This window comes from Pituophis catenifer, unplaced genomic scaffold (assembly GCF_029215685.1).
Source record: "Pituophis catenifer annectens isolate HBS135680 unplaced genomic scaffold, rPitCat1.0.hap2 SCAF_8, whole genome shotgun sequence".
NCBI classification, from domain to species: Eukaryota; Metazoa; Chordata; class Lepidosauria; order Squamata; family Colubridae; genus Pituophis; species Pituophis catenifer.
Window position 1 is genome coordinate 61,013,416 of NW_027256888.1, and position 24,893 is coordinate 61,038,308.

Below are 24,893 nucleotides of genomic sequence, written 5' to 3' on the forward strand. Positions count from 1 at the left end.
TAATATCCATGTTTTATTGTATCTATTTTGTTAAATATTTCCAAATAGCATTTTAATTTGGTTCAGATCATACTCGGGCCTGTGAGCCCCATGAACTAAAGGAATACAAGAAATCCAAATTGTACCCACCAAGCCATCTTTAAGCATTGTTTTCACCAGATTGTTCTCCTTCTGCTCCTCCTTGAGGAACATGGCTCAAGGTTATATTTTTAAAATTCACAGCAGGTTGAATTAATATGTATATATTTGGGGCATTATTGCCAGTTTTTATAGTCTTCGCAATAGTAAGATCAATTTTTAAGGACAGACAAGCCATATTCTTTGTATGTATGGATTAAACAAATTCCATTTGCAAAGCCATCAGTTTTCTCTCTCCTAGGACAATACAATAAAATATTTTTTTTTTTGTATTTAAAATACTTTTAAAATAATTTACAATACTTTTTCTTTTTCCTAAAAGAAAAAGAATCCTCTAGAATTAATTTATTTGGGTATGTATATTGAATGTTAGCATGATAGAACAAATAGAATTCTGAAAAGATACTATTGCCCTGATTTGTTTTCCTGCTTGAGATGTGGTTAACTATTATTTCTGAAGGAACCAACTTAAAATCATGTTCAAGTCTTGGTTAAGCTGCTTTTATTGATTGACCAAATTAACAAATCATCTGCAGTATATCTGCAAACTGTCAGTAATGTAATGTAGATACAGTATAGATCAGTAGTGGGTTTCAAATCCTAGCGCTACCGGTTCGCTATCGGGAATGCGTAGGTGTGTGGCGCTTCTGCCCATGCGCAGAAGGTTCTGTGCATATGCAGAGTGTTTTTGATGACATCTGGGCAGGTGGGCGGAGCCTCCTGCCGCCACTGCTACCAGTTCATGCAAACTGGGGCGAACCAATAGCAACCCACCACTGGTATAAATGTAATATTGATGAGATGCTACTAAGCAATTAAAAGCTGTAGTTTAAATGGAAGTTGCCTAACATTGTTTTAAAAGTTGGAAATACTGGATTTATTAGGCATCCATGGGCTTTGTAGGAAAATTGTGACATAAAATTGAAAGGTAAAATAGTCATAATCTCATTCATCCCACTTAGTTTAATTAGCAAAGAAAGACTTCTTCTTCCCCCCCCCCCAAGAATATACTTTACTGAGAACAAAGTGGTTACAGATTAGAGCTGGCATAATCTGTTGTCTTGGTGCAAAAAAGATGCAATTAAGTTCCCCTTTTCCCTGGCCACCCTCCTGTTATCAGTCAATGTCCAATTAAAAGTTCTCAGGTTGTTTTGGACACGACCCTCTGTTCGTACCTTTCCCACCTCCTTTTGCTGACCTTGTATTGGATTAGTGCACACTCATGGCCAGCATGGCTTCAATCCTAACCCTGCCTTAACCACACACATTCCAATCTCTCCCCTCCCTTGTTGCAAATGTCAGGCTGGCAAGATGCGATGCAAAGCAAGAAGCAGAATGGCGGCCATGACATGTCTCCCCTCCAGAGGCTATTGGAGAAAAATAGCAGCCATGACACATAGCTTGCAAAAGATAATTGGGGAAATATATTTACTTACAGAGAAATGGTCATGCAAATAATAACTTTTGTTGCACTTCTTTTCTTTGTCAAAAAGTCTAGAGATTCTATCAAATTAAATGATCTGAAATCTGAAGTGTCACCACGGATCTCAGCTGAAGATTTGATTGACCTCTGTGACCTGACAGGACCTGGCCATTCTAAAACACCAACCAAGAAGACAAAGTCTAGCAAACCAAAGTTGCTTATTGTTGACATCCGGAACAGTGAGGAGTATCCTTCTATGCTGAGAATCGTGGCTTAATCATTTCTCCCTGTTTTTGCATTGTCATAGTTTCTGCTTGAAAAAGTATTGTATCAGAAATGGGAGAAAAGCTTCCACTAATTGGAGATAGATCACTGATCGGAAGTCATAGGACTGAACTATCTTTAATCCATTATGTGGGGGGGGGGGGACATTAGCACTTAGAAAATCAGACATCAAGGAGAAGACAATCTACCTTTATTTTATTTATTTATTTATTTGTCAAACATGTACAAGATAACAATTATAGGTATGAACATAAACATGAACAAAGGAAGTAAATACAGATAAATGGGCACAGTAGGACAGGGACGGTAGGCACGCTGGTGCACTTATGCACGCCCCCTTTACGGACCTCTTTAGAATAGGGTGAGGAGGTCCACGGTAGACAGTTTGAGATTGAAGCTGTGAGGGTTTGAGGCTGTAACGATGGGAGTTGGTTAGAGCATTCCAGGCGTTGCTCGTATTTTCTGCAATCGAGTTTGAAGCGGTTTACCTTGAGTTTGTGTCGATTGTTTGCCTGTGTATTATTGTAGTTGAAGCTGAAGAAGTCATTGACAGGCAAGACTTTCTTAGTTACATCTCTTTTATATATTCATTTTTAACAAAAAAAATCCAAACAAACATATCAATCAGCCTGACACAGAATTAACTAACCTAGTATTAGCGGTGCTAGCGAGTTGCAACATAGTAAAACATAACAGACCACAGCTGGAACAACTCCAAATTAAGTATTGGGGGGGGGGGGTTATCTCCATCCTATTAACCTTGTGTGATACATTGGGATGAGCAGTAACCCAGATACATACATACATAAATAGTGGCTTGCAAAAATTAATGTTGGCTGAATGTAGAATAAGATGTCTTTTCCATCCCTAAATTTAACTACTGAACTATTTTGGAAGTTTCAAGACAAGATCCATACAGTACTATCAATAGACTTTATGCTCCCTTCTGTGCCAGGTATAAATATCTAACAAGTCTGCTTTCCTTCACTCTCTGCAACAATGATTACTGAAAATCTTGGGCAATTCATATTATCCAAGAAATGATTAAGATTAAGAAAAATGATGATCCTATTTTTTTCTCATTTCTCCCCTAGGTTCTGGATTATCTATTATCTGTCTACCAGTTACTTAGTTTTCCTACATTCAACATAGCTTCCATTACTCAACAATATCTTTTCAGAGCCTACATGTCTGTTTTTCAGTAAGACCCAATGAGAAATTGCGTCTCCTTTCTTGTGTCAGGTATCATTAATTAGAACTGATAATTTTATTTTTAGTGCTAGAGACTTAGAAACATTTAGAACTGAATTACTTTTATATTGAAACACCTTTTCTTAGTCATACTTTATTAGAAAGCACAATTGCTATGACTTGAAAACAAGCCAAAACCCTATATGTTTTACTATCTAACTAAAACAACAGTGATCAAGTATAACTATTCTTTCTGTATATTTATTAATTTCTTGTGCTTGTTGAGGTTTGCAAGGCCAAAGTTTCACCGTGTTAATCTATTGGCTCTTCATTATTTAGTTTTCTGAAGCTTTTTCTCCAGCAGTAGTTTAATCTTTTTAAGCCAGATTCATTTATAAGGAAAGCTTTTAATTTTGCCTGCACGACATGTTAAGAAAATCTCACAGAAACGTGAGCAGTTCTGCCACTAATAACTCTTTGTTGAAATTAACAGGCAGCTTTTCTTGCCAAGATAGCGGGTGTGTAAAGTTAATAACATTTCATCTGTAAGATTTGCTGTTAAACCCAGAGGTTGGCTTTTAATAGTTCAGTAAAATATACCCAAAATAGGAAGTACTACAAAAAGAAGCAGTATCTTGTGGGAATTTTAGTTCCATAGTCAGTGGAGAACTATATCCCAAGCACAGAAGGCATTTCTCAGTTCACAGAGATCACTTTGTTTTTCTCTCATTAGCTGTGAATCTGTTTGTTCTACTTAAAACAAGAATCCACAACTTGCAATCCTTCAGAATCTTCAGAGTTCCCCATTTTCTAATGAATTATGTTTAATTAGACTTAAGGAATAATCATACCAGCAGTTTTCAGTTAACCCAAATTAAATGTTAATTAATTTTCCCAACTCTTCCCACTTTTTGGAATGTACTCCCTGGAGTTCATTTGAAAGCCAAGTGCTGTTTTCAGTAGTGGGGGAGAAAATTGCTTTTGTGCTGTAAGGCAAAAGGCTTTTTATTCTCAAAAATAGGACCGTCTTACAGATTCTTAGGCCCAGAATCCTAGTTATAATTTTGCATATGTAATACAGTCTAAATAGAATTAAAAACTTTTCCTGATTTAGGAGTAATTTAATTTTACCAGTATAAAAGTATTGTGCAGCTACTTCTTTTCCTATCTAAAAGATTTTATTTTTTTCTTAAATAGGAGGAAAAGAAGCAATAGGAAAACATTTTGGAATAAAATTCCATTGAGACAATCGGGTCATTTCATAATAAAAGTTTCAGCCAAAATCCTCTTAATTCAATTGAAATTAAAATAAAATTCCATTAAGAAAAAGCAGGTCATTTCACAATAAAAGCTTTATCTGGAAGCTTCTTAATTCATCTGAAATGAAAAGCTTACCTACAACAGAAGGCAGAAGGTCAATCCATACAAACTCAGGTACTCCAGGCAGTTTAAATAGTACTCAGCCTGATGAAGCATTATGAAACTTTAGGCAATTGCACAGAAAAGAAGAAAGAGATGCAATTTCCAAAAGCTCATAAACTTGTTTTTATAGGATACCATATGTAGACTGCACATATCTAGTCAACCACTAGATGGGAGTCTGATTGTCCTAGATGTCTTATGTTTTCATCTAGTCTCAGCCCTTTGAGGTATTCCAGAAAAGAAGCAGAAAGAGGAATACATGGAAGCTAAGATAAAAATAATCTAATTTATATTACAGGTATAAGGTGTAGTGATTTATTTATTTTTCTTCATGTTAAAATCTTCATGTTAAAAGATGGCATGGTGTAGGACAGTGATGGCGAACCTTTTAGGCACCAAGTGCCCAAACTCTTTTGTGAGCTTCTGTTTCATCGTTTGCAGGGTAACAGAAGCTCACGAAAGAAATGCCACAGAGATCTGACCTGGGGCGACGGCACGTGTGCCAGCAGAGAGGGCTCTGCGTGCCACCTCTCGCACACATGCCATAGGTTCGCCATCACGGGTGTAGGGTAACAGGGTAGCATTTAAGTGAAATAACAGCATAACATGTAAGCGATGTTTGCTTTTGCAGTAGGTTTGCAGCAAAATGAGTTTGTTAATTATGTTACAAAAATGCCAGTGGAGTTTCATTGCTTTTTTTGAGAATTTTAGTGAAATTCTTTACAGTCCTTTAGCTCTGTTGGGTCCATTTCTGCTACTTATAGTCAGCTCACTCCTGGAATGGTTAAGATGCCATATAAGATTGGAGTGAATACTTCAAAGACATGCTAAAACAATTGCAAAAACCCAGCATAAATGATTTCCTTTTTATTGACAATGTATTTATACAGTTGTCAGAAAACGGTCTCCTATATTTAATCACTATTATACTATCAATGATAAAGATGAAGATTTATTTGAAAATTTCGTTGTTGTTGTTGTCCAAAGTAAAAGGTAACTATTCCCTCCAGCTAGATGAAATTAATGAATTCTTTTAAATAGTGGGATGGGTCAGCTTTTTGTTGATCTCAGGCAAATGTTGCTGTTATGCTTCTCATGGTTATAATCTTGACAGTCATCCAAATGGAACTGCTTACACAAGTTGTTTTAAGAAATATTCAAACTAGTATTAATCCTAGATTAGCTGTAAGCCTTCCTAAGGGATTTTAGAATTTATCATAGTGTTGCAATAACTTAAATGAAAAGTCATTATCTTGATTTTTAGCATGGAAACCAAACATTTGTGCTCAGTAGGTGAAATTGGAACCTGTTTAGCTCCATCAAGCATTATTAAGCTACTCTTGTTTTTTATAGTCAGATAGGAATAATAATGCAAAATGACATGCAATTAATAAAACTTCATTAAAATATTAAAACCTGTATTAATAGCCGTTCAATATAAAACTGAACTGTAGGTATTTTTTTAAAAAAAGCCTTAGAAACACATCAGATTTAGTAATATGTATTAAAAATACATTCCTTGCATGAATGCAGGGGAGAGCATGATTGTTATGCTTAACATAAGATTGAATAAGAGGCCAACAATATTAACAGTGAATATTAGGCATGAATATTGAAAAGGAATCTCCATTATTACTCACAGAAATTATTGTCAGCCAGTATTTCTACGATTACATCTTAAAGATTCTAACACAGAAGTTGGAAAGTTATGGCCCAAAGTCTTCATCAGTTGCTAAGGATCTCATTTCATCTCCCTATGCTCCAGGGGTGGGCTGCTGGGGGTTCACAGGGTTTCGGGAGAACCTCTAGCTAAGATTCTGTGCAGTTCGGAAAAACCCCAAATCCCACTCCTGGCTGATCCCGCCCACCCCTCCCAGGAGTCCCCACATGGTCTGATTTGGATGCAGGTAAGTGCAGGGCACACGCGGACGCTTAGGGAGGGCAAAAAACGGGCCTACCGGAAGTTCGGGAAGGCCTCCAGAGGGCCTCTGGAACCTGGGGAGGCCGTTTTTGCCTTCCTGGAGGCTCAAGGAAAGCGTCCGGAGCCAGGGGAGGGCAAAAACACACACACCCCGCCATAGTGCAGGAGGCCGACTAAGCCACACCCACCATGGCCACGCCCACCCAGCAACCGGGCAGAGAACCCCTTCCTAAAATTTTTGAAGCCCATTCCTGCTATCCTTTGAAAAGTCACTCTGAACTCCGTAATAACTTTACTGGTTATAGGGAAGCTATGTATTTTAAAGAAAGAGAACCTACTTCAGAAACTATACAAGATAGAGCAGACCAAATCTGCCGAAGACAGCAAAAATCAGTGAGTTGCGTGCAGTCATTAGGAAAGAGAAAACTATTCCTAGATTATATGATGTGGTTAAATACCTTTGGGTCAGTTTGAGAGGTGGATATCTAAGTTACATAGTCCTACAAGAAGTCTCAAGCCTCGGGTTTATAGGAAAGTTCCTTACACCGGTTTTATAAGTAACCATTTCCTTTGTTCTAGTTATTATTTGTAGTAAAATAGTTCTGGTTGAAGCAGAATTTAGTTGAGCTTCTCTTGTTGGGGCTTCCCTTATCTGGTGTTCTATGTTAAAACCATAAGTGATAGCTGCAGAATAACTCTGGCGCTAGGAAATAACTTTCCTATCTTTAGCCTGATGAACCAGTATACATGTAAATCAGGAGTGGGTTCTACTTACCTTTACTACCGGTTCGCAACAGGGCCGTGCGCGCTCTTCTGCACATGGGTTCTGATGACGTCAGGGTCGGTGGGTGGAGCCTCCCTCCGGTTTTACTACCAGTTCTATAGAACCGGTCCAAACCAGGGACAACCCACCACTGGTATAAATGCTGCTTTTAAGGGGCAGAATCAGAATGAGACGGGGATCCTTTTCAGAGTTTTCCCAGGTCATTAGTTGTCAGGAGAATGCTGCAGTCTGATGCTGGGTACATTTTTTAGTGTTTTCATGGTTTTTATTGTTTTAGAATGTTTTAAGATTTTAACTGTAATATATGCTTTTGAATTGTGTGCCACCCAAAGTCACTTGCTAAGATGGGCGGCTATAGAAATTGAATAAATGAAATGATGGCAGCATTTATAAGGTTTCTAGTTTTGCTCTTGTGCTCCTCCTTCTCCTCCTCAGTTTCCTTAACTAAAGATGTTTTTGTCTAGTTTTAACCGTGGGCATATACCAGGAAGTATCAATATCCCATTTGGGTCAGCGTTCACTGCTGAAGGAGAATTCATCCAGTGCCCTGCTACTTCCACACTTCAGAGCTTTAAAGGGAGAGTTGTGGTGATAGTAGGACACGTGTTAAAGAATGCAGCACAGGTAAGTTGCTTGGGGAGAAAGTATGTATATTGTTCAGAACAATGATTGATGAATAGTACAGTACCTGGATTGCAATTTTACAGACAATTTACAAATGTAAAAAATGTGTAACCCAAATCCACCATTAACTATGTGCACACCTTGAAAATCAAGCAATACCTACATAAACATTGAGAGTTCAAATGCTTTTGTAAAAACGTCCTTGCAGCCTGGTTGTGTTGGACTATAACTCTGATAAGTCTAATCATTTATTTATTAACAAATAAATTAATAGTGTGATCAGTTCTCATAAGAAATATATTTGAATCTGATTAACAGGCAATTTAACTTATTCCATTCCAGGATGTCTTACACTCTAAAACACAGGTTTCCAACTTTGGCAACTTTACGACTTGTGGACTTCAACTCCTAGAATTCCTCAGCCAGCATGCGCTGGCTGAGGAATTCTGGGAGTTGAAGTCCACAAGTCGTAAAGTTGCCAAGGTTGGAGACCCCTGCTTTAAAATATATGCAATGTATTATAGCAAGGGCGGGCTAAAGAAACCAACCCATATTACAGTAAAAAGACAGTATTTTACTCCCAACATAGTTTCTGCTTGCCTGAAATGATCATATTGTAAAGGAATCATAGGGAATGACTGGATAAAAACAGTTGTTATTTTTAGCTGCTTCAATAGGTTGCTAATGCCTAGCAATCACATCTCCTCTCTCTGGTGAGAGACAAGTTCCCTGAGGATGAGCTCCAGCATGAGTCCGAAAGCTCGGAAGACTAACCAGCTGGTCCCGATGACCAAGCCAGGTTGGATCCTGCAACATTATCTGGGTCTGGGACACGTTGATTTGCCTTCATTCGAATCACATCTTCCAAAGTAGGATTCCCTGGATGTCTGATCTCAGAGGAAACTTGGGGATCTCTGGATCAAGTTACACCCAAATTTGGCTAAGGACCATAATATTTTAGAATTTAAAGGCTATGCTTTTGTGGTTTAACAGCTATTAAAATGAATGGAGCAATCGGTGTTTGGCATAGAAGAATAAATTAAAAAGATGGAGGGACATGTTCAGAACGACTCAAGGCATTTAGTGCAGAACAGAGCGAGATTTTTTAAAACTATATATAACAGTAAATCATGCTAAAAGAAACATTCACTTTCCTTAGCTTTTTCGGTTATAGTATAAACAATCTTTTTATTTTTTTAAAGTCTCAGATACTTAAAAGAAGTAATGTTTTAAATATATATAATAAGTTAATATAGTAAAATATAGTAAAAACACAATGAAGTATTCGTGAAGTAACAGAGAAAAAATTAAAAAGAAAAATTGTTAAGGTTGTTAAGGATTTACCATATTAAAATGCTTTAAACCTTTTATTGATTTATTTATTCAGCAAATATCTGCCCCAGGGCAATCAAACAACTTGGCAATTTTCATATTAACGGCATATAAAGCAAGAAATAAAACATCCACGATCACAATTATAACATAAAGACAAACCAAGACAAAGCCCTTAAAAAACAGAATATAAATATAATAAATATGCATATTTTATTGACTCAGCAGCCATACTTCCCATCACTGTGACTGAGACCTACGTTGTTTGGTAGTTTGCATTGAAGTGCTGCTTGTTTTCAGTTAATGTGTGTATCAAGGAATGTGTGCATATATTTCATTAAAGAAATAGCAGATTTAGACATATTTTGGGATTCTCTAAAACTGTTACTACTGTACTTACTTTTCCATTAGGTGTTCTTGTAGCAGCTCCATATTTCCTGTAAAATTGGAATTTTGAGTGTTCAGAACTATCATGTACAGCAGTGGTCCCCGGGTGGTGTAGTGGCCTAGAGGTGGAGCTCTCACCTCACAATCAGGAGGCTGTGAGTTCGATCCTAGGTAGAGGCAGATTTTTTTCTCTCTGGGTACACTGAGAATATATCTGTTGAATAAAACTCCACATTGGCGACAGGAAGGGCATCTGGTCACTAAACACTCAGCTCCATTCAGTTGCCCAGAGAGAGGATGGTTTCACATGCGTACCCACCACCTGCACACATGGAGTTCGCTGATTCACCTGCCATTTGTGTGGCCCAGTTTACCCAGGCTGTGGCCATGGATCGGGGGTTGGGGACCCTGATGTACAGATTACAAAGCTAGCAAAGTAAGTTGCCCAGTGTCACAACAGTTTTACCTTTGACGCTGTCCATCATAGCAGTATCTGTGGTGCAGTTTCAGGAACTGATTGACTGGATATACACTAAGTTAGTTGCTCTATGTGAAGTGTTTTAGGATATTAAGTATTAAGGCTAAATCAGCAAATAAGGAGACTCTGATTTGAACTGATAAGATTATCAATAAGAATTGTTCTTTTAAAAGAGCTAGCCAGTTTTTAACTTCATTAATCTGGTGACAGCAACATTTAGAAATTTTGTTCTTTGATTCTAGAAACAAGAGGTTCTTAAATTCAAGCCCATTCAGATATAGTGAAGACTAAACAAATAAACTTTACCTTTACCCTGTTTTTATAACTGTTAGTGCTTAGGGAGTGTGAACTTTTTATCACCATTCATTTATTTTGCCTGTAAAAATTAATGACCTGTTTCTAAGTCATTAACTGGAATCATTTTAAAATAATTTGGGTATATTATTTTACTGTCCCATTAGAATGCTTGCTAGCGTATTATATTTTTAGAAGTACAATTGATGGGATTTCATCTCCCCCAAAATGTATGTGGGTTTCAATTCGGACAATGAAATAAGGCAGGATGACACATTCCTGGCCTAAACATGCAATCTGTTCATTCTATAAAACTGATTGATTTTTAAATATGTTTGGTGACCTTTCCATGTGGGAACTATTCATTTGGCTGATAACTAAAGAAAATTATTTGTTTCATAGCATCATAAGTACTGGGAAATTAACTTTAAGGCACATTTTCAGTGGAAAATTATTGGCTAAGTAGCCCAAAATAACAATACTACACAGTAGATACACATAGCAGCATTCATTAGTGTGTGCCAAATCAGCTAATCCAACTCTGGAACCAACCCAGTCTCATAGAGGTTATTGTGGAGATAACCCAGAGTTAGAATCAGAAAATAGAACAACATAGTCTCATAGCGGAGCATGGGAAAACCAAAACAATTATTTTTGTTGTTTTTACCAGTAAGGGAAATCAACCAAAGGGTGGAAAAGAACATGCTACAAGAAATTGAAATATTTCAAATTTTGTACAATGTGGTACAGACTTTTACACGGCTCTTCCACAAAATGTGTTGTCTTCTTGTTTTTTAAATTATACATAGCTTGGTTGTTTGGGAACATTTATTTTTATATATTTATAGAAGGGGATAAACAGCTTTGTAAAGTTTTAGACGTAGGTTATCTGTTGAAGCATAAATAGTCAAGGTGAAGTCATGAATCTTGTCACATGGTCAGATCAATCAGTTAAAGGAGTTAACAAAACATTATTACTCAGATAAGAAACTCGGGAAGCATCTGGTAAAAGGTTTAAAAAGGTTTGGAGATTTTTGAAAATTATATTTGTCTGATTGTTTGCATGAGTTAAAATAAATCATGGAAAGCTAAGATGAGAAACAGCGTATAAACAGCAGCTACTTCATTTTTTCCCATCATTTAATATGTATTGCAATTATAGTCATACAAGCATCATAAATATATTGTAAGTGAAATTATAACAAAGAGATATAATATATGTTGTCCCTCTCCTCTGATAATAGTGATGATGTGTTTTTAGCCTGTTAAGAAAAGACTCATAGATTTTTTCATTCTGTCTAACTAAATAGCATGAATGTTACAAAATTCACTTATTACAGTCTTCAATAATGTTGATATTTCTGTGCTTTGCAAGAGTGGAGTGATTATTTTGAAAATGTGTCTACTTTTAAAGAAAGAAAATAAATCCATAAAGTAGATCTCAAATCTAAAATAATATATTTTTGACTGTACTGTATGGTAGGTTTATTTCTTATCGTATTTTCCATCTACCTAGATTAATAGGAACTTTAAACTGCTTGTGAGCCAAACTCTTATACCTACCGTTTCTACTTGAAATTATGGAGTGGAAGGGGTACATTCCTTACCAGTTGAGAATTTAGGGAATGTTTCTTTTATCTCGAGTGAACAAATAGTGCATTTTTGTCATAGTTTGTTCCTTACTACTTATCTCACTCATTACCTTGATGTTTGTAGAGTTGTACTCCTTTAGATTGCTTTCACTTGTTTTAAATTCCAAGCCACATCTGAGAAACTTCTTTAATGCTTTCTTTTTCGTAAAAGATGTTCACATAATCCCCAAACACTGCAAAAATCATACATATGAGTCAGTTGCCAAGTGTCTGAATTTTGATCATATGTCCATGGGGATGCTGTAACAGTCATAAGTGTGAAAAATAGTCATAAGTCACTTTTTTCAGTGCCATTGTAATTTTGAATGGTCACTAAATGAACTGTTCTAAGTTAAGACAACCTATATAAGTATTTTGAACTGAATTATATAGGAAAAGCATATTGGCATATTCAGGAAAGAGAAATTTATATAACAGTGTTTTTGCAAGCTTTTTCCATTTGCTTAGATTAATTTCATATTTTAGAACTTTAGATTTAAATTAATTGGATTTTAAGAAGAGGGGAGTTGCAATTGCAAAAGTTATTAACTTTTTAACTTTTTTTCTTTTAACTTTTTAAAACGTTTTTTTTAACGTTTTTAACTTTTTTTCCTTTCTCATTCTGCCATCCTCTCTTTATGGATGTTTCTAAACAGAGGATTACTGTTGCTTCCATTCAAAATGTGCTCTCCTGACCTTTTCTTTTTTTTTGGGGGGGGGGACAGAAAGAGGGTAGAAATAGAAGTGGTAAGTAGATATGGGAAGGGTTAAAATAGAAGAAATTCTTCTATAAAATATGCATGAGGCATAATAATTGCAGAATGAAAGTCCAATTTGGAAGCACAATATGTTGACTATGCATATAAAAATAAATATGTAACATATAGTCAACTCTATTAATATTTCTTTTGTTGCTTTTTTTACCCCTCCTAAGTTCACTTGTAAAAACAAAAATTGAAAACTTGTGGAAGCAATTGGAAGTCATATAGTTGTCTACATTCAGCCTTAAAACTTGCGTTATCCCCACCCCCACCCTCAGGTGGGGAAAAGCAGCGAAACCAGTTTTCCAGTCATCTGTATGGTGTAGGAAAGCTAAACCATTGTATAAGTGTAATGATGGACACAAAAAAACCCCAAAAAACAGGACAGGACACGACTAGGAAAGATTGAATAGCAGTTGCATTATAAATGCAACACAGCTACACCTTATAACTCTAGTCCACTTGGAATGTCCATCTATTATGTTGTGCTTATTGTTTTAACTCTGAGCTGTTCTACTTTTGGTTTGCTCTGTGCACCTTAGAGAATCGGCTAATTTGGGTCAAAGTGCAAATGCTGTTGCAAGAGCCAATTTGATGTAGGAGGGCAGGGCTCCAGGATAGAAACCAGGAGACCGTGAATTATAGTCCCACATTAGGCACAAAAGCCAGCTGGGTGACTCTCTCTCTAAACCCTAAGAAGGGGGCAATAGCAAACCACTTCTGAAAAATTTTGCCAAGAAAACTGCAGGAACTAATCCAGGCAGTCACCAGGACTCAACCCTGACTTGAAAACATATAGACACACATAAATGATATTAAATAAATAAAATTGCTGTTTACTTCAATTTATTGGCCACATCAATAAATGTCTGGTTTGGTACAGCAACCAAACAGGGCAAGGACAGACTCCAATGGATGGTTAAGACCAGGGGTGGGTTCTACTTACATTTACTACTGGTTTGCAGCGGGGAAGCATGCACGCTCTCGCTTCGCTCATGTGCAGAAGCGTTTTGATGGTGTTGGTGGGCGGGGCCTCCTGCCAGTTTTACTACCGGTTCTATAGAACCAGTGCGAACCGGGGACAACCCACCACTGGTTAAAACTGCAGAAAAAACAATTGCAATCAGCCTGCCTTCCATAGAAAACCTGTATATTGCACGGGCCAGAAGGAGGACTGGGAAGGTATCTGTAGATCCCTCATATCCTGGACAAATAGTTACAACTCCTTCCTTTGGGACAGCGCTATAGGGCATTGCATGACAAAACAACTACGGTAGACACAGGGATAGATTTTTCCCTCATGCTATCATTCTGTTGAATACCTAATTCTCAGTGTATTTCTATGTCTATGTGTATTTTTTTTTTAATTTGATTTATATGCCGCCCTTCTCAGGAGACTCAGGGCGGCTTACAATGCGTTAAGCAATAGCCTTCATACTTTTGTATATTTATACAAAGTCAGCTTATTGCCCCCACAAACTGGGTCCTCATTTCACCTACCTTAGAAAGGATGGAAGGCTGAGTCAACCTTGAGCCTTGGAGAGATTCGAACCAGCAGTAAATTGCAGGCAGCTGTGTTAATAACAGGGTGCGTAACCACTGTATTTACACATGTAGCATGGCTGTATTATCTTCTTTACTCCACCCTCTTATTTGTATTATCATTATGATGATGATTGCATTACTTTGTTGCTTTGCCATGTACACTGAAACTTCTGCACTGGAGGCAAATTCCTTGTGCGTCTAATTTCATTTGGCCAAATAAACTATTCAATTCAATTGAATTCAACATCATTCAATACTGCTCAACATGGCTTACAAAAGCTAATAAACTCTGCAATATTAAAATAAATGAGCTACTACTTTGTCTATGAAATAAAAGAAGCCAAACTTCAGTGCTGTTCCCTTATGCATCAGTAGAACCCATATGAAGGTTTAGTAACATTCAGTGCCAAAGATAATGCAGAAGATTTTTTTAAAAAAGCCAAAAGAGATACATCCTTTTTTCACACAATTGTAAGAAAGGGCACCTGAAGAGGCTCCTTTTTGATGTCTTTTCTGATTCTATCTCTGGCACTAGAAGGCTGGAGTAGTAGCTATATACTCCCTTCCCAGGAGCTACTAACTCATTTTTCTCTGTTCAGCATAACTTATCATGGTAGGCTTGAATGTCATGGTAGCTTAAGAGATAAATCCCTAGACAAGGAATAAGTGCAGGATTTAATGAATTACAAGTGAAAACTAATTTAAGGCATTTGAATTCTTCAGCTAATCACATAATGCAGAGTTGATAAATACATTTACAACATCCTGTAGTCTCATAGACTGCCATAAGATACTTACATTTTCTCCCTTCTAGAGAAAAAAAAAAACCTAGCAGGCAATATATTATTTCAACATTTCTCCCCGAAAGCTACATGATTGGAGGGCTCATTAAAAAAAATTAACTGTAAGAAGAAGCTGGAAAACTTGGTGATAAAATTCTCCCTCCCTTCTCCACCTGTAATTTAGCTTATCTAGAGGGTTTGAAGAGAAATATATAATTTTTATATCTCTTTGTGTCTACAAAGATGATATTTAAATATGGATTCGGAAAATCCTTTTATGTATGCAAAACTCACATTCCTCTGCTCTGAAACACACCTATAATGGAAAGTTCTCCTATTTTATTAGTATAATTTTGCAATGGAAAACTAAGGTCCTCCCCTCTAAAGGAGGTATATATGAAACTTAAAGTGAAATCCATGTAAATATTTGGAATGATTCTTCCCCTCTAGCCAGAGGTAATACGTGCCAGAAATAACCCTTTAACTTTTTGTTTTGTTAAAGAATCACTGTAAGAGTTATGTTCTGACTTTGGAGGTAAGAAATCAAACAGTACTGGAAAATGACCTATCACTTCTGATTTAGAATTATTCACATGTTCTGTTGCTCTTTAACTTGTCAGAAAGTTGGCTGCGGGTCAGATACACAGATTATTTTAGCAACAGTAATTAGAAAACATTCACCTTTGGCCCTAGTTTTCATTTAACTTTTTTGGTTTTTAATTTACCTTTCAATATAGAATTGAAATAAAGCCATATTGTTTACTGCTGTTGTTTTCCTTATGTCAGAATTTAGGTTCTAAATTGTTTAAATCAGATCCTGTATTCTATAAATCATTATACATTGGGATGAAATTAGCAATAATAACAAATACTGATTCAATAATACCTTAATGTGAAAAATGCATCCTATGATGACAGTCTCTCATGTTTAAGTATTCCTTCATCCATGTGCAAACTTGGTTATATGAAAATGCAAGTGACTTCCTACAACATCACCCACCCTCAAAATCTGAATAGGAAACTTTATATATGCATAAAAGTCTCAATTCTTTTCTTTTTGGGTAGTATTTTAGATCAAGCATAAATCTGATTTATTATATTTACTATTTTATGGAATGGTATTTCCATTAATATATATTAGTGGTAGGTTTTTCCCCCCCATTTCCAGAAGAAAATATGAAAAAGCTACAGGCATGCAAAACTCTTTCTTTCATGTCTGTTCATCCAAGTTCATATTTTCCTGAATTGTATTTGCAAGATCTTTTTTTGTCAAAATGTTCAATTATGTCTCTTATTCAAATCAAGCCTTTAGTTTAGTATTTCTTCTTCCTGCTCCAGACCACCCAGCTAGCAAATACCCTATTTGACCAGTTGTCACATATTCTCATCTGCTTTGTTGCTATGTGTATCCCAGCATGATGGCAGTTATAGGTCATCATCACTTCAGGAGTTCTAAAAGGGTCATTTGTCAAAGCCCCATCAATTACTTGGGCATTGCAAAAGAACAATAACACAGCACAAGATTCATTAGATTTTATGAGACATCATCAATTGCAGTTGCCTTTTGGGTAAATAGAACTTAGTATTTGGAGGATATGCTACATCAGGCATGTTGAACCTTTTGGCTTGCCTGGGCTGCATTGAGTGAAGAGGAATTGTCTTGGGCTGCATATAAATATATTTAATATGAGAACTATCACTAAAAGTCATACAATGTAAAAAAGTTTACGATCTTGTGGTGCCGCTTTACTAGCTGTTCAGGGCCTCATGGAGCCTGTAGGCCCTCTTCTCCTGAGCATCCAGGAGAAGGAAGAACAACCCCAAATTCAGTTTCACTTCAGCATTACACATGCAAAACAAGGGATTGTGGCTAAATTCCAACTCTGAATGACTCACAAAAACAGCAAAAGGTTGGAATACGGTTCATCCATTAACAGATAGAATTGCCTACAGCAAAAGAAATTTGCTGAATTAAATATGTACTGTGATTTATCTCTCATTCCTTACTATGACCGGGTGCCTTTCTTGCTTACCTCTGCAATACCAAGTTATGGCTTAATGTAACTTGCTAACTGTATAGTTTAACATCATAGACCTAAAATGTTGATGCTCAATATATACAAATAGACCTTTCATAAATAGTTTTAGGGTTTGGGGACAGGAATTACCTTCTCACCAAAAGAGCAAGAGAAAAGATCTCTAAAGTTGTTCTGTCTGTATTGTACCCCTATCCCACAGATATGATCTTCTGGAGCTCTCCTTGCTATTGGCCACAAAGTCCTGCTTTGTTTATCCTGTACTGATTTAGCCCCAATTGAATAAGAAGAGGGACGCCAAGATTCCTTGGCTTTCTTCTTCACTAAAGCTTTTAAGAACAATTACCTCTGACTCTTATCATCTGTATTACTTGCCTTTACAAGTAACAACTAGCTATAGATCATGTACTCTATCTCCAGTCCCCAAAGACTTACATGAAAACCTTTGAAAGGGTTTTTCGTTTAGCTTTCATCATGTACCAATAGATATTATCTTGTATTTGTTCAACACAAAAATATTTGTTATGAAACACAACAAAATTCTATCTTTATTGTTTAAGGCAGACTAATCCCTCATTTTCAAAGCGAGAAACCATAGATTTACAGTAGTTTTTGTACTGCTTTTCCTTTTTAATTGTCAGCTGAGGTCAAAATATTTTTGCTGTTATTAGTTTAAACAGGCATGTATTACTTTCATCAGCTCTGCATAGGGATTTTGTTTAATAATATATATTACAAATATTATAGAGTATGATTTAACATGAGTTAACATCATAGCTGAATTGTGTGACCAATTCTAAAATGATTATCTATGTAGTTGCATCACACGTTGTGTAATGTCTTAATTAAATAGATATGGGAGGTATTCCCTCACGAGCTTATTCTAAAATTACAATGAATCGCGGTTCCATTCTGTAGTATACTTTTGTTAAGCAAAAGAAGGATTTTCCTAACTACTATTTTGAGGCAAAAACTAAGACTTTTTTCTTTAAAACTATAATAGGTGAGAGATTAATATGGCAAAAATAAAATCATCTTATATAAATTAGAAGGGGAAACTTTCAAATACATCTATATCTGCTTTAAAGAATATTGGAAGTCACTAAAGTATTTTTGTTTTGTCTTGTTTTTCTTTATTGTTTTCAACACTTTTTTCTTAATTTCTTTTTGTACTGCTTGGTGTTTATCTTTTAACTTTATAAATATACTTAATGAAAATTATATAAAAAAAGAAAACTATAATAGCTATAATAACACATGTTGTCTACCAATTGAATATATATTTAGTGCAATTATAAGACTCATAGTGAAATCTGAAAGTCAGCAACATTTCCCATTGCTCTGGAAAATATTTGTGTTGTTTCTGAATTTACACATTTATCACTGAAAACAAACATGTTGGTCTGCTTTTAACTGAATGTAGAGGTCCCTTTGGGTGACTTTAGATCAATCTCGCTCAGTACAATTCGCCTCACAGAGTTGTTGTGAGGAAAATAGGAGGAGGAAGGTACAGTACAGTATGTTCAGTCTTGAGTTATTTAAAAAATAATAAAGATGGGATATAAATAAATGAAATCCATACATAAATATTAAAGAAATCTAATAAAGCATTAACATATTCTAATAGAATAAATAGAAATCAGTCAAATAAATAAATGAATATGCATCTTCAAATTCAGTTCTCCAGACCTAAGCATGCAAACGTTAAACATACAGGATAATTTTCAAGTGGGAAGTGAGTCAACACACTATTGCTCTACAAGTCTATGTCTAGATAAAGGAGATGATAGTAGGATAGTGGTGAACTAAAACTGACTACAACTAAAACTGAATCACTTCCGCTTGAAAAAAGTATGTAAAGCTTCTGTAGTATTTCCAATATAAAACAAACAAAAATTACTTGAAAATAATTTAGTAAGTAAAGATTGCTCTTGATTGATAATAGGAGAATGCAGAAGCTTTAGTAAGCTTAGTCTTAGACCCTAGTCTTTCATATACAGCTACATATAGGTAGTCCTCAACATATAACCATTCCTTTAGTCACTGTTCGAGGTTACAATGGCACTGAAAAAAAGTGACTTATGGCCATTTTTCTCACTTATGATCATTGCAGCATCCCCACAGTCATGTGATCAGGTGCTTGGCAACTGACTCATATTTATGAGGGTTGCGTGTCCCGTGGTCATGTGATCACGTATTTATTTATTAGAATTTGTCAAAAACGAGAACAAGAATAAAAATACAATGATAGAGACGATAGGCACATTAGTGCACTTATGCACGCCCCCTCTACTGACCACTTAAGTATAAGAAGTTTTGCAACCTTCTCACAAGCAAAGGCAATGTGGAAGCCAATTCACTTAAGTGTTAAGTGTTATTAACTTCACAACTTCAGTACTTCACTTAATAACTGTGGCAAGAAAGGTCATAGAATAGGGCAAAATTCTCTTAACAACCGTCTCACTTAGCAGCAAAAATGGGCTGAATTGTAGTCATAAGTTGAGTATTGAAACAATATATATGCATCATTCTAACGTAAAATATTTCTGCTTCAGTTTGCAGCTCATCTGGTGAAAATAAAATATCCAAGAATTTGCATTCTGGATGGTGGTATAAACAAAATGAAGCCAACAGGTCTTCTAACAGTTCCTTCTCCACAAATATGACCAGGAAAGCTTGAAGTGTCTCCTAGACATATGAAAAACTCTTCCGAGTAGAGCAGCATTTTAATTCTGCTCATGCCCCAAATATTGTGTCTGTTTACAGTGTTTTTTCAGTGTTTTTTTTTTCAATTTATCATTCTTTACAGAATTTTACCATGACTGGAAGAAGCTATAAAGCATTAAAATGATGTAATTCTAAAAAATCGTCAATTGAGCTTTGTCCATCCAGCAAGAGAAAAAACAAAGTTATTAACTCAAATTATGAGTTTCAAATTATATGGATGAATAATATCATTTGAGTGGCTGATACATTTAAGGTATAATTATTTCAGTTCAAGAATTAATAGTTTGACTTACTAGTTTTTCTGGACCATGGAATATTTGTGTTCCCTGAATCCTCATCTGCAAAAAATTGAAATTGACCTGAGAATTTTCTCACTAACTGACTGCATTTAAAAAGTTTAGCCATTTTAAATTGTATTTTTCATTTATTTTATGAAAAGTATAAAGAATTAATGTTTTAGTGCTTAGTAATAAATAGATTGGAATGCCTTTACAATCCAGAACAACATATGATTTGAAAAATCTAAATGGCAGTGTAACTCATTAGGGGTTTTTTTTTCAGGTGTAACTTTTCATTATATTAATTTGGGACACTTATGTAAGCATACCATTGGATATGGTGAACATTATTTCCCATGCACAAATTTCTTATGTTTAAATATTTCATGAAAAAATAAGATTAAAATAAAATGTCAAATATTTACCATAAATTGAGTTTGATTTTACTTTTTTTTTTCATCAAGACTTTGATAGTCAATATTCTCTTTCAGAAGAGAAATTGAATGTTGGAAGTTTTCAGATTATCCATTCTTTAACTTTGCACACAGCATTAACAAGCTCTGAATCTACATTTTGAGATAAAGACACATAAAATAGCGGTCCCCAACCTTTGGTGGCTGGCACGGGAGGGGGGGAGAGGGAGGGTTCTTTTTGAGTGCAGGCGCTAATGGAGCTTTGCGCACAAGCGCAAGTACCCTCTGCTCACGTAAGTGCAGCCAGTTTTGAATGGGCCATGGTCCAGTAGTGGGCCACTGCGCAGTGGTTGGGAACATCAGTATAAAAGACATGTAAGTAGTAAATTATCTTATTGCATCATAAATATCCTTGACTCAGATGTGTACAGTTCCAGAGTGTTGGGGATTTGCCCCAGTTTAGTGTAAAGGTTAAGACACAAGTCTAGAAAGAGGAGATCATGAGCTCAAATCCTGCCTTAGCCATGAAAGCTGGGTGACTTTGGGCCAGTCACACACACTCTCAATCCAATGCACCTCACAGGGTTTTCTGGAAAATGGGAAGGGAAGATGTGTTAGATACGTTCACTGTCTTGAGTTATTTGTCAATATAATGTTGGGATACAAATGTATAAATAAAACTGCCTCAACTACCCTCTTGGCTTTTTTTTACCTCAGGCCAGGTTCATAAATTTAAATAGAAAATAAGCTTTATAAAGAACTTCAGAATGTTTCACTTTGTCAGTTATGTATGAAAAATGGAGAAAATTATCCAGATTTCATTCATCCAGTCCCCTTCATCAACCAACATCCCATCCCAGTGGAAGTTATGATAGGATGAAGACAAGGAAAAACTATTTCATATGCATTCAATAGTTCATTTTTAAAAGCTTTTGTTTGGTTCAGGAACATGCTTATAAAATGCAAAGCTGTTTGGGAAAAGTTTCAGCATGTTTTACTACTGCCCACTGTTGACTGTTGACTTACTGCTTAGCTTAGGCCTCTTTTAAGCCTAAGAAAGTATAGATGCTATCTCATCTCCAAACAGATCTGAGGAGGAAAAACATATAGAGCAGGATTCAAATGTTATCATTATTAAAGTAAACCTACTGAAATTTGCTAAATGAAATATTTATTTATTTATTTATTTATTTATTTATTAAATTTATATACCGCCCTATTCCTAAGGGACTCAGGGCGGTGAACAGCGAACGATAAAAATACATGTAATACAAACGTTAATAATAAAAAACCAATTAAAATATATTAGTTTAATACCGTGATGGCGAACCTATGGCAAGCGTGCCACAGGTGGCACACAGAGCCATATTGGTGGGCACGCTAGCTCAGCTCCGGTGCACATGTGTGCGCCGGCCATCTTATTTTCGGGCCTTCCGGTCCCACTAGAAGTTGGCAAACAGGCTGTTTCAGGCCTCTGGAGAGCCTCTAGGGGGTGGGGAAGGCTGTTTTTTGCCCTTCCCAGGCTCCTAGAAAGCCTCATGAGCCTGGGTAGGGCGAAAAACCAGGCCCACTATGCCATCGCATGCCAAAAGCAGTGGGAGTGCGGGGGGGTTGCACATTCATGCGCGGGGGGTTGGAACGCATAGAATTATGGGTGTGGGCATGCACGCGCACAACTCTCCCACGCTACCCCTGCTTTTGGCATGCGATGGCTAAAAGGTCACTGGTTTAATAGGTCTGCTCTAAATATATTGCCACCCTAGTTCTAAATGACCTAAAAAGTTTAAAACAGGCAGCTGGGAAATCTGTGATTTCATTCCTGTTGCTTAAACAATACAAAAGATAAATGGTGCTGGCTGTACTTAGATAACGCAAAGCATACAATGCATCTTACCTCAATACCTTTGATTCTTTTTCTTTTCTAAATATAAAAGTAAGATTAAAAATAATTCTTAGGCAAAACAGAGATCGATACCCCTTTTATCCTGCAGGTATTCCAAAGCATGTTTCCTCAACTATCAAAGGACGTGTTTTTCTAGTGAATATGTGTTTCCTGGCAGTAACAGTATAAGCTGATTTTAGCATGAGTCACTGATTCCACCTTTCTCTTTAGGGAGAAATTTTATCTTTTTTTTTTTTTTTTTTTGAGTTTTAGAACATAACTCTGGCGCCACTGAGCACAAAAGTAGCATAATAAATCTTTCTTCTAGTGGATAATTGTTAATATTAGCTACAATAACCAACTTGTCAGTATCTGGGGAATCAGAGGCAATGGCTATTATAGAACCCAGGGTATTAAAAAGATTTAGCTTCCTTACCTTCCTATCACTAGGTGGAATTGCTTGCATCCACCCTTCAAAATAATCTTTAGTTAATTCTTTGTAGTCTCTAATTAGCCTACTTATTTTCTGGCATTTTGGAGACATCTGTCACAGGTCCAAAATCTAGATATTCAAGGATGATAGGTACTGGTGCAAATTTTAACAACTGTCTATTTTAAATTTACATTACTTTTAGCCATTTTTCTCCAATTTGACAGTCCTCCATATTTTATGTTAACTTGAAATTCCTGGAGCTGAAGGCTTTTAGAAATTGCTTTTTTATTTGTATTATGGCTTACAAAGATGGCTCACACACACATACACAGTAATGAAACATACAGAGTTGACAATACAGTGTAGCCAACGCCAAGCCACCAAATATTCCAATACCGAAATAATATTATAGGACAGGCATATCCGTCTTTCTAGTTCAATGTTGGGCTAGAGATGACTCTGTGATTTATTCCTGGTCAATCTCTAATAAAGTTGCTATGGAATAAAAAGATAATTGTATTATGATGATCATGATTTATCACTTGATTGTATGTACACTGAGATCTTACACAGTGTACATACAATCAAGTGATAAATCATGATCATCATAATGACCAGAAACAAATTCCTTGTGTGTACACTCATACTTGGCCAATAAAGAATTCTCTTCTCTTCTCTTCTCTTCTCTTCTCTTCTCTTCTCTTCTCTTCTCTTCTCTTCTCTTCTCTTCTCTTCTCTTCTCTATCTATTCCCAATGGAAAGCCAAATAGGTCGTTGCACAGCCAGACATAGGAAGACATATAAATGACTCCATAAAAAAGGTGCCAGGCTTTGAACTACCATATCAATGGACAACCCTGAATAGGATTCATATCTCTCACAATATCTGTATAAATGGGGCATCATATCCTCCCCTCATGTGACCATGGGGTCCCATATCAAAATATAGAGCAGACCATGACCGGCTGTAAGCTGAGGGCATATACTGGCCCAGTACCTGACCTTTTTCCATATAAAGGATGAGGCACTTCAATGGTTATATGGCCTAGATATTGGTATTTGAACATAGATCTTTTTAACATTTATATTTTTTGTGTTTGATTAATTTAGGTCAGTGACGGCTAATCTTTTCGGCACCGAGTGCCAAAACTGGAGCGTGCATGCACGCCAGAGCACCAGAACCCGGAAGAGAGCAGCTGGCAAGTGCACATGCGTGCGGCGGCCAGGTGCTCTTACAGGTTCTGTCATGCACATGCGCGCCAGACAGCTGGTCCACAGAGAGGACTCTGCATGCCACTTCTGGCACATGTGCCATAAGTTCACCATCACGGATCTAGTTGAAAGGTTAATATATATAGCTAGTCCATGTATGTAAGGTAAAGGTAAAGGTTCCCTCGCACATAGGTGCTAGTCATTCCCGACTCTAGGGGGGCGGTGCTCATCTCCGTTTCAAAGCCGAAGAGCCAGCGCTGTCTGAAGACGTCTCCGTGGTCATGTGGCGAGCATGACTAAACGCCAAAGGTGCACGGAACGCTGTTACCTTCCCACCAAAGGTGGTCCCTATTTCTCTACTTGCATTTTTTACGTGCTTTCGAACTGCTAGGTTGGCAGAATCTGGGACAAGTAACAGGACTTCATCCCGTTATGGGGCACTAGGGATTAGAACCGCTGAACTGCCGACCTTTCGATTGACAAGCTCAATGTCTTACCCATTGAGTCACCGCGTCCCTCCATGTATGTATGTTATGCTAAATAAATAAATGTGTGGAATTTATATCTTCACTTCCTAGATATAAGTTTTGAAGTTTTATTAATAGAAACAGCACATAGATAGCAAACTGGAAAAAATAATTGGAATTAGTAAGCCTTGTTATACTTTATGTATGTAAGTAAGTCACTAGCAGTGGTTGTGGTTGATTCACGTCAAATGGTAGTACACTGTAGTTAACTAACTTTTCCACTTTTCTCCATAATCCATAATTTGGGAGTTACCGTAGTAATACTCTTGCACTCTCTCACTGAACATCTCATTAAGTAATACTTTAGTAAGTTATTAGGAAGCAGTATTGTGGCTATTACTGAAAGCATCTATAGTTGTCACATTACTTTATCACTTGGTATTTCTT

At 36.5% G+C, this 24,893-nt stretch overlaps 1 protein-coding gene across 1 annotated transcript in view; it reads left to right on the forward strand.

The window, feature by feature from the left end:
- TBCK (TBC1 domain containing kinase) overlaps window positions 1-20,389 on the forward strand; it is a 95,700-nt gene extending 75,311 nt beyond the window's left edge. Inside the window, exons 24-26 of the mRNA XM_070948108.1 lie at window positions 1,632-1,807; window positions 7,629-7,788; window positions 19,590-20,389. Coding sequence (XP_070804209.1) covers window positions 1,632-1,807; window positions 7,629-7,788; window positions 19,590-19,700 — 447 coding nt within the window. The 3' untranslated portion in view covers window positions 19,701-20,389. The remainder of the gene's footprint in view (window positions 1-1,631; window positions 1,808-7,628; window positions 7,789-19,589) is intronic.
- The last annotated feature ends 4,504 nt before the right edge of the window (window positions 20,390-24,893 follow it).